Source organism: Symphalangus syndactylus, chromosome 2, assembly GCF_028878055.3.
Source record: "Symphalangus syndactylus isolate Jambi chromosome 2, NHGRI_mSymSyn1-v2.1_pri, whole genome shotgun sequence".
NCBI classification, from domain to species: Eukaryota; Metazoa; Chordata; class Mammalia; order Primates; family Hylobatidae; genus Symphalangus; species Symphalangus syndactylus.
Window position 1 is genome coordinate 84472394 of NC_072424.2, and position 10930 is coordinate 84483323.

The 10930-nt window shown below is 39.0% G+C and overlaps 1 protein-coding gene across 1 annotated transcript in view; it reads left to right on the top strand.

The window, feature by feature from the left end:
• The window catches only part of QRSL1 (glutaminyl-tRNA amidotransferase subunit QRSL1), a 37396-nt gene extending 27950 nt beyond the window's left edge, over window positions 1-9446 (top strand). Inside the window, exons 10-11 of the mRNA XM_055260357.2 lie at window positions 4902-5107; window positions 7696-9446. Coding sequence (XP_055116332.1) covers window positions 4902-5107; window positions 7696-7916 — 427 coding nt within the window. The 3' untranslated portion in view covers window positions 7917-9446. The remainder of the gene's footprint in view (window positions 1-4901; window positions 5108-7695) is intronic.
• The last annotated feature ends 1484 nt before the right edge of the window (window positions 9447-10930 follow it).

Here is a 10930-nt window from a genome sequence, read left to right on the forward strand (position 1 = left end):
CAATCTCAACACACTGCAACCCCACCTCCTGGGTTCAAGCGATTCTTCTGCCTCAGCCTCCCGAGTAGCTGGGAGTACAGGTGCCCACCACCACGCCTGGCTAATTTTTGTATTTTTAGTAGAGATGGGGTTTCAACATGTTGGCCAGGCTGGTCTCAAACTCCTGACCTCGTGATCCACCCACATTGGCCTCCTAAAGTGCTGGGATTACAGGCATGAGCCACCACGCCCAGCCAGGAAGAGTTTATTTTTAATTGACATAAATATTTACTTATGTACCATGTTTATATCTACCTTTTGCTATTTATCTTCTATTTGTTCCATCTGTTCTTTCTTCTTTTAACCTTTTCTTCTGCTTTTTTTCTTTAAATAGTAATTTTTCTCTTAAAAAGATCTAAAATGAGAAAAATAGTGTCATTTATATTTACCTACATATTTAGTATTTCTGGTGCTTTTCTCTCTGCTCTAGAGATATAAATTTCCATCTGGTATAATTTTGTTTTTACTTGAAGAACTTTCTTTAATATTTCTTGTAGTCATTTGGGAGTGAATTCTTTCAGCTTTGGTTTATATGTAAAACTCTTTATTTTGCTTTTAATTTTGAAAGATATTTTCTCTGGGTTTAAAAATATAGGTAAGGTGGGCACAGGGTGCACTCCTGTAGTTATAGCTACTCAGGAGGCTGAGGTGGGAGGATTGCTTGAGCCCAGGAGTTAGAGCCTGCAGTGAGCTATGATCACACCACTGCACTTAAGCCTGAGCAACAGAGCAAGAGCCCATCTCTTTAAAAAAATAAAAAGTATAGGTTGCTTCTTCTTTCTATACTTTAAAGGTTTTGTTCCATTGTCTTCTGGCTTACATAGTTTCTGAGAAGTCTGTTGTCATTCTTATGGTCATTCCTCTGTATATAATGTATCTTTTTTCCCTCTGGCTGATTTTAAGATTTCCTCTTTATCATTGATTTTCAGGAATTTGACTGTGATGTGCCTTGGTGTGGTTCTCTGCATATTTCTTCTGCATAGGGGTTTGTTAAGCAGCTTTGATCTGTTGGGTTATAGTTTTAATCAAATTTGGAAAATTTTGGCTATTATTTGTTCAAATAGTTTTTCTGTCCTCCATCTGTCTGGGACTCTTTTCACATGTGTGTTAATCTGCCTGATGTTGTCCCACAGCTCACAGACACTACATTCTTTTTTTTTCCCCCAGTCTTTTTTCCTTCTCTGCTTCCTTTTGGCTAGTTTCCATTACTATTCTCAGAATCACTGATCTTTTTTTCTGTTATGTCAATTCTTTCCAGTATATTTTTTATACATTGTATTTTTTTCTCTAGAAGTTCCATGTGGGTCTTCTTATCCCTTCAATTTCTTCATTATTTTATGTTTTCTTCTACCTTCTTGAACATATAGAACTTATTTAGGCTGGGTGCAGTGGCTCACACCTGTAATTCCAGCACTTTGGGAGGCCAAGGTGGGTGGATCACTTGAGGTCAGAAGTTCAAGACCAGCCTGGCCAACATGGCAAGACCCTGTCTCTAGTAAAAATACAAAAATTGGCTGGGTGGAGTGGCATATGCCTGTAATTCCAGCTACTCGAGAGGCCAATGTACAAGAATCACTTGAACCTGGGAGGCAGAGGTTGCAGTAACCTGAGACTGTGCCGCTGCACCCCACCCTGGGTGATGGAGTGAGACTCTGTCTCCAAAAAAAAAAAACAAAAAAAAAAATATTTATAGTAACTGTTCTAATGTTCTTATCTACTCATTCCAGCATTTTTGCATCTGTTTGTATTAATGCTTTTTCCCTCTCTGGTTATGGGTCATATTTTTTGCTGCTTTTCATGTCTGTATATTGTGAATTTTACATTGTCATTTGCTAGACTTTTGTTATATTCCTTTAAACAGTGTTGGGCTTTTTCGCAGGATGCAATAAAGGTGCTTGGAATTTGTTGGATCTTTTCAAGGCTTCTTTTAAAGCTTTGTTAAGATAAATCCAAAGCAGCCTTTAGTCCAGGGCTAATTTTACTTTACTTTGAGGTGATGCTTTGATCCTGCATATATTCAAGTCTTTTCGCTTTGGCTGTCAGAAACACAAACTATTCCCAGCCCTGTTTGAGCTCTAGGAATTGTTCGGTCCACTGCTCTTTAGGGATTGTTTCCCCAGCCTTGGGAATTTCTTCTCATGCATTCATAGATCAGTGCTCAGCCAAAGACTCAAGGAATCTCCCTGCAGATCTCTTGAGCTCTCTCTATGTGCCACTCCCTCCTATTCAGCACCCTGCTTTGTAAATTCTAGCTGCCTTTGCCTCCTTGAACTTCAGATCTCTGTGCCTTTAACTTACCCCCGCCACATACTGTTTAGCTTTCTCTCTGGAATGAGGCCTGAAAACTGCCCCTAGGCATTAAGCTGGGGAAATCAAAGGGCATATCTCATTTTCTTTTCTTTTTTTGGAGACAAGGCCTCACTTGGTCACCCAAGCCGGAGTGCATTGGCATGACCATGGCTCACTGGCAGCCTCGACCTCCCAGACTCAAGCTCTTCTCAGCAACCCTCAACACTCCCCACCCCCCAGTGAAGCTAGGACTACTGCAGAATTTTTTGTAGAGACAGGATCTCCCTCCCTGTGTTGTCCAGGCTGGTCTCGAGCTCCTGGGCTCAAGGAATCTTCCCCGCCCAGCACACCGTAGTCTCTCAAAGTGCTGGGATGACAGGCATGAGGGACCACACCTGGCCTGGCTTACTTCATTTGTTTCTCTTCTCTCATAACTTTTTCTCCTGAACGTCTGTTGTCTAATGTCTGAATATGGTCATTTCATATATTTTGTCCAGTTTTCTAGTTGTTTAAGAAGGCAGAGTTTCTTAGTTCTTTTTTGTTTTTTTTTTAATCCCCTATTCTGAGAAGCAGTCTTCGTTCATTTTTGCTGCTATAACAGAATGCCTGAGACTGGGTGATTTATAATAAACGGAGATTTACTGGCTCACAGTTCTGGAGGCTGGGAAGTCCAACACTGAGAAGCCAGCACCTGGCGAGGGCCTTCTTGCTATGTCCACACATGGCAGAAAGCAAGGGTAGGGAGAAAAACAGGGAGAGAAAGGGAAAGCACATGGTGGGGGCTGAACTTTCCCTCTTAGAATGGCACCAATCCCACTCAAGAGTGGAGTTGTTATGGCCCAGTCACCTCTTAAAGGCCCCATCTCTTAATACTGTTACAGTGGCTGTAACAGTCATTTCAGCATGACCTTTGGAGGGGACAAACATTCAAACCATAGCACAGAATAAATCCCATTAAATCCCATCTCCATTACTCCATCTTGGATGGAAGCAGTTCTTCTTCTGAGCCGTATTTAAAGTAGGAAGAAATTTAATAGAGAACAAGTATCTGTTTTTTTTGTTTTTTTGTTTTTGACACACAGTCTTGCTCTGTCGCCAGGCTGGAGTACAGTGGTGCGATCTTGGCTCACTGCAACCTCCACCTCCTGGGTTCAAGAGATTCTCCTCCTGCCTCAGCCTCCCCAGTAGCTGGGACTACAGGTGCCCACCACCATGCCCGGCTAAATTTTTTTGTATTTTTAGTAGAGTCAGGAGTTCACCATGTTGGCCAGGCTGGTCTCAAACTCCTGACCTTGTGATCCGCCCGCCTCAGCCTCCCAAAGTGCTGGGATTACAGGCATGCGCCATCAGGCACGGCTAGTATTTGTTTTTTATAAAATTCGGGTTTTGTAATGTGGTGTTTAAACCACTTAGTTATTGTCATTGTGTAAATTATACTTGATGCCTGCATTGGTCTCTCTGTAGACCTGGTGGTCAAGAGTAAGGACCTATGATATTTCTGTACCACTCTTTTAGAGTAAAACGTATTTCACATTTTTATCATATTTTATTTGGCCCTCAGTAAAACTGGAGCAGGTATATCCATTTTTACTGTTGTGGAAACTGAGGTTTAGAACAGTTAGTTCTTACTAGCCTCTCCTAACAGCTTCAGAAGAATCTAAAGGATTTTTTTTTCCTTTTCTTGGTATCATTGACTTATGGTTACTCCTATGTCTGGCTTTTTCTTTAGTCTTTTTAGTAAAATAAGCATTCTTGAATTTCACATTTCTATCCCTGGGCTGTACCTATCCATAAAATACAAAATTCAAATACTGCATAGTCTACCAGTCTATCTTAGTTACCTTTAGAAAGTCATTTATTGCTGTGTACTTTACTTTCCTCACCAATGAATATTCTGGTTTAATGATAGCCCTGGAATTATTAATATTTTGAGATTATACATGTAGAATTGCATCTACTAGTGAATTCTGAATTCTGATTGATTATATATACAAACTCTTAGAGTGGCAACACAGTGGAAGAGAATTCATTTTTATATGTTCAGAATCTTAGTGGTGCCTCCTCATAAAAGCCAAGAATCCAGTGATTCTTTTTTTTTTTTAAACAATGCCTAAACTCTTTATTTAACCAACCAGTATTTCTGATTTTATTCCTGATGCAGGATTTTAAAACCTTAGAAGTCTATAAATACTGTATTCAGACTTTCCACATCAAGAGAAAGGGGCCCAGGGCAGAAGATGTCAGGCCCCAGGCTGTTTTGGGATGGGAAAAGTGGCAAAGATTTCTCAACAGTCTGTGTCAGTTTTCTAACTTAATTGAAATGCCTTTAAGCTCTGCTTCATCCCCAAACTTTCCCCTATGGCGTCTATGATAGAAAAACACTCCTCTCTGATATACGCCCCACCACTGGGGAGCTGGGGGGAAGAGAATGGGCATTACACAGGCAAGCCAAACTTTTTGTTCAGCCAGAAAATGGAAATCCAATGGTTCTTTATCAAGCCTAATGTAAGATAATTGATTAAAAGAAAAATACAAAAAAATCCTTAAAAACGTCACCCACTTTTTTCCCACAGAAACTATGAAAATTATTTCGTCAAAGCACAGAAAGTGAGACGCCTCATTGCTAATGACTTTGTAAATGTTTTTAACTCTGGAGTAGATGTCTTGTTAACTCCCACCACCTTGAGTGAGGCTGTACCATACTTGGAGTTCATCAAAGAGGACAACAGAACCCGAAGTGCCCAGGATGATATTTTTACACAACCTGTAAATATGGCAGGTGAGGATTCCTCAGGAACATTCTGGTTTTCTTCAAATTCTTAGGCAGGTACCCTGGTCTTCAACTTAAGATTCTAGCTAGATGGTTCCCTAAAAGCAAAAGTCTATCCTTTTGGAATGCTTAGGAGTGTGTGTGTGTACATGTATTAGTCTGTTCTCACACTGCTGTAAAGAAATACCTAAGACTGGATAATTTAATTTAAAACAGAGGTTTAATTGGCTCACAGTTCTGCAGGCTGTACAGGAAGCTGAGCAGCTTCCACTTCTGTGAATGCCTCAGGAAATTTAAATTCACAGTGGAAGGTGAAGGAGAAGTAGCCATGTCTTACATGGCCCAGCCAAGCAAGAAAGGGGGAAGGTGCTACAGACTTTTAAAACAACCAGGTGTTGTGATAACTCACTCACTATCACGAGAACAGCACCAAGGGGAATGGTGTTAAACCGTTTATGAGAAACCATCCCCATGATCCAGTCGCCTTCCACTAGGCCCCACCTTCAACACTGGGGATTACAATTCAACATGAGATTTGGGTGGGGACACAGATCCAAACCATATGAGTACATATGCTTGCACTCTCACCACACACACACAAACACAACACACTTAGTAGTTTTTTTTTTAACTTTTATTTTGAAAAATTTAAAACCCACAGAAAAGCTGAAAAAGTGGTATAATGAATGCTGATATGCCCTTCACCTGGATGTAATCTTGTTAACATTATGCTTTATTTGCTTTGCCCTTCTCTTCCTCTTTCTACACACCCACACTCACACACACAACTTTGTTTTTACCTTAATCATTTGAAAGTTTCAGATGTCATGACACTTCACCCCTTAATTCTTTTGTACAAATCTTATAAGGATAAATTCTCCTACAGAACCACAATTCCATTGTCATACCTAAGAAAACTAACATGATTGAGTAATAATTCAAATATAGTTTATATTCAAATTTTCTCAGTTCTGCCAAAAGTGTCTTTTATAAGTTGTCTTTCCTCCTGATATATTACATTGGTTTATGGTATCTTTTTAAACTCTAGAATAATCACCCCACCTCTCCTTTTTCTTTAAAACCACATCTGGCTGTGCTATAATTTTTGTTTCAATCATCAAACATAATGTAGAAAACTTAAGAGGAAAAGGAAAGTCTATTACATTTACCTATACTTTTGCTTACTGTGTTCTTTCTTCCTTCCTGAAGTACCAAGATTCTTTATTTTGTCACTTCCGTTTAGAGACATTTCTTTAGCCTTTCTTGTAGGGTAGGTCTGCTGATGAAAAATTATCAAAGCTTTCCTTTTGAGAATGTGTTGATTTCCCTTTGATTTTTAAAGGTTATTTTTGCTGGATGTAGAACTCTGGTTCAACAGTTCTTATCTTTAGCACGTAAAAAATGTTAAGAGCCCAGTCCATTTGTGCTGTAGGATGTCCCATCCATAATCAGGATTTGTCAGATTGCTTCCTCATGATTGGGTTGAGTTAAACATTTTTGGTAGAAATACTACATAATCCTCATGTCAGGAAACAGTTAACATCAGTTTGTCTCACTTTTGGAAACCAAGTTGATCACTTTGCTAAGGAAGTAACTGCTAGATGTTTCCTTATAAAAAGGTACATTTTTCCTTTTATCATTTTTTAAGCAATTTCTGGGGTAATATTTCGAGACCATGTGAATATCCTATTTTCCAATAATCTTGAACCCAGTTTTAGCATTCATTGATCGTCCTTGAAATATTAGCTACAGAATTACAAAATTCTGGCTTTACTAAATTTGTCATTCCTTCTACATTTATTAGCTAGCAGTATTCTCTAAAGAAGAGCCTTCCTTTTTTTCTTTAATTCAATGTATTATAAGCAATTACTTTCAGTATTGTTTTTGATGCTCAAATTGCCTTAAATTTGGCCAATAAGAGCCCCTTCAAGTTATATGTATCCCTTAAAACTGTCCCCATTAATTTTTGAAAACTTGTTTTATGATATAACAAGATGGTCTGGGATTTTGTACTTTATCTGCCCAAACCTGGAATTAAAACTACCCTGAGCTAATTTCTCATCTAATGGATTGCCAAAAATTCAAAAACTGAACAACATACTCTGTTTGCAAGGCTGTAGGTGGAAGTTCAAAATGGTACAACTTCTTTGCAGGGGAATTTTGCAATATCTAATTACATATGCATTTGTCCTTTGATGAAGCAATCTCCTCTTCATCTAAGAAAATTTCAAGAATACCAAAAAAATACATACACAAGGTAATTCTCTGGGGCATTGTAAAAAATAGCTAAATATTGAAAACAATCTAAATACCCAACCATAGAAGACTGGTTTACTCAATTACGATAAAACCAAGTAATGGAGTACTGTACAGCAGTAAGAAATGAATGAAGAAGGTTTCTGTGAACTGGTACAGAATGATTTCCAAGATATATTGTTAAGTAAACGAAACAGTAGAAAAGCATTATATAGCATAATATTTTTGGTTGTTTTTTAAACCTTATCCTGTATTGTACTTATTAGCACTGTAAAGTGGAAGAGGTCTCTGCTAATTAGGATGGAGAATTAATCACCTACTGGGTTTCCTTCTTTTCCCAGGATTGCCAGCAGTGAGTATCCCTGTTGCACTCTCAAACCAAGGGTTGCCAATGGGACTGCAGTTTATTGGACGTGCGTTTTGTGACCAGCAGCTTCTTACAGTAGCCAAATGGTTTGAAAAACAAGTACAGTTTCCTTTTATTCAACTTCAAGAACTCGTGGATGATTGTTCAGCAGTCCTTGAAAATGAAAAGTTAGCCTCTGTCTCTCTAAAACAGTAAACATATCTTACAAATTTAAATGACTTTTAGGCTGGGTGCGGTGGCTTACACCTGTAATCCCAGCACTTTGGGAGGCTGAGGCAAGTGGATCACGAGGTCAGAAGATCTAGAACAGCCTGGTCAACATGGTGAAACCCCGTCTCTACTAAAAATACAAAAATTAGCCAGGCTTAGCGGTAGGCGTCTGTAGTCCCAGCTACTCGGGAGGCTGAGGCAGGAGAATCACTTGAACCCCAGAGGCGGAGGTTGCAGTGAGCCGAGATCGTGCCACTGCACTGCACTCCAGCCTGGGTGACAAAGCAAGACTCTGTCTCAAAATAAATAAATAAAATAAAATAACAGAGATTCTATACTCTAGAGAGTTAAATGGTCTTGCTCAAGTCTTGTAGTTAGGTTTCTTATTAATACAGTCATTCCATGGAATTACTATTTAAAATTCCTGTGACAATAATAAATAATGTGTCAGCATTTAGTAAGCATTCACTAAGTGTACAGTACTTCTACAATAACACAAGATACTTGTTCCTCAAAAACAATGCATTCTGCCATAATGTTCATTAAAGAGTTTACAGTAAAAATAAGATTAGGGATAAACTTCTCAAAAATTGTACATCTGTGTAACTAAACCACTAACAAAAACATGAATAGTCCTTCTAGAGGTAACCTGGATAGCCTAGGCAGGCAACTTATCATGTGGTGAAGGCCGCCTCAGGGGTTGTTAAAAATGCACGGAAACAATTGAGTGGGATTATTGGTTTCTGAGCACTGAGCAGAGCAGGTGGAAGAGGAACTTTGAGCATAGGAGGAAATGCAACCCGTCAGGGCCGGAATCATGCAAATCTCAGGGGTATGCCTCGCTGGGGAGGAGCCCCAGGTGCAGGCACTCCTTGTATTTCCCTAAGAAAGAGCTGAAATGACTGAGAACTTTCCTTTCCTCCTTAGAGTTACAATTTTACTTCTGCTATTCCAGAGCCCATGCCTAGAAGCCAGAACAACTCCATGTTACACTGAGTTCACGCTCCTATTTACTGATCACAAATGAGCTCATTGATGTCATAGAAACATTTATTGTAACCTAACAGACCATCACAGATTGGAAACTTGGTAGATAGCAGAGCATGGTATTAGTGAAAAAGGTTCAAAATACACAAGTAACATACACTCTGAAAAACGTGCAGATAATTTGCTGATGATGCCAAAGAGGGGATGCGCATGGCAAGACTTTGCCTTACCCTAGATTCTCTGTGTCTCATGGTTTCCTTTTCCTCTTGACTGTCTTTACAAGTGTTTTTTATTTTGGCCTCCTGAGCCCAGAGATATTAATGGAGATCTGTATGCAATATTTGACAGAATCTAATGGAAACCATCCATTTACTCATGATAAAGCTTTATCATTGGATTTCTGTGTCTTCACTAGAACACCATTGTCATCTCATATTGATCAGTTATTTTAATCCAGCACTTACATGTTGTTGATAAATGAAAGCTGAATTGTTACTTAATAAATTCACTTCGTTTAGTAAGAAAAAATTGTTTTCTAAATATGACGTTCATGAAGAGAAAATAATGAGTCAGAATCATCTGCAGAACCACTGGAATGTTTCATCGTCGCCTGTTAGTTTTCATAAACAGTTTTCTGTCCTCTCTGAGATCCTCCCACTCCCAAATACTCAACCTGATTAACTTCACATAGAAGTTTTATGTGCCAGGCTCAATAACATTCTTATAAATTTTGACTCTGAATCCCTGAAAGAGGAAGAAATCCATAAGAGAGAAAATTGCATTACTTTATAGCAAGAAGAAACCGTTTTAAGTTTTTTAATTACTCAGACACCACAACATCCTAGATGGAGGAAACCATTTTAGTTGAAGAAGCAAATATGATGTCAAAAGCAAGTAAATAAATAAACCGTTGCCCCAGTCTGTTTTTATGTAATGAATTAAAAAAAAGAGAGAGAGAGATGGGCTCTCCTTATGTTGCCCAGGCTAGTCTCAAACTCCTGGGCTCAAGCGATCTGCCTCCCTCAGCCTCCCAAAGTGCCGAGATTACAGACACGAGCCACCACACCTGGCTGAAATAATAATATTCAATATTATATATTCAATAATATTCAATATTATTTCAGATAATATTATCTCTTGTTCCTGTATCTCTACATGAGCTGCACTAATAATTTGAATCTGGAAATTAAAAAGTGAAACATTTACCATTCTCATATACTGATACCCAACTAGCATGAAATGATACCTAATTTGTTTTTCTTTCCTCTTCATTTTGACTCTTAATCTAGTAGGTCTCATTTTGCCAAGTCACTGTCTGGGAATTTAAGTGATAAATACTTTCTTTGTCTCAGCTAATTAAACTCTAAAATTATTAGCAACAGAACTTCCAGAACAGAGTGTTTTTGAAAGGTGAAGATGTCTACACGTGTAAGATGAGTTCCTTGATAAGACCTGAAAGACCCAAACCAAAGCAAAAGTTTGAACACATGTCAGAGTGAAAAAATGATGTGATCACCTGCCACCACAGAGAGTCAAAGGAGCAAGTGGGAAAACCGCTGCACCATGCTGGCCCACACTTAGCGTTACCAAGAAAAGCAACTGATACCCAGGAGGCAGAATGTTCCCTTTGAGTGGCTGACGCCAGGTCCTCTGTGATGATATCAGACGGGGCTGTTTAAAATTAAAGATGGCATGGTATAGAAGAGGAGCTTGCAAAATGACAAAAAAAGTGCTTATTCCTATTAGGAAATACCTGCACCTCCTAATATAAATAAGTAACTTTAGGATTTTAAACAGGATCTGAAGGATAGTGAAAAGAGAAATAAGTAGGTACTAATAAGTAGACCTCGGGATTCAGCAAGCTGTGTGCCATACCTTATTTGATTCAAAGCAGGAGAGTAGGCCAGGCGCGGTGGCTCACACCTGTAATCCCAGCACTTAGGACGGCCGAGGCAGGCGGATCACGAGGTCAGGAGATCGAGACCATCCTGGCTAACACAGTGAAACCCCAT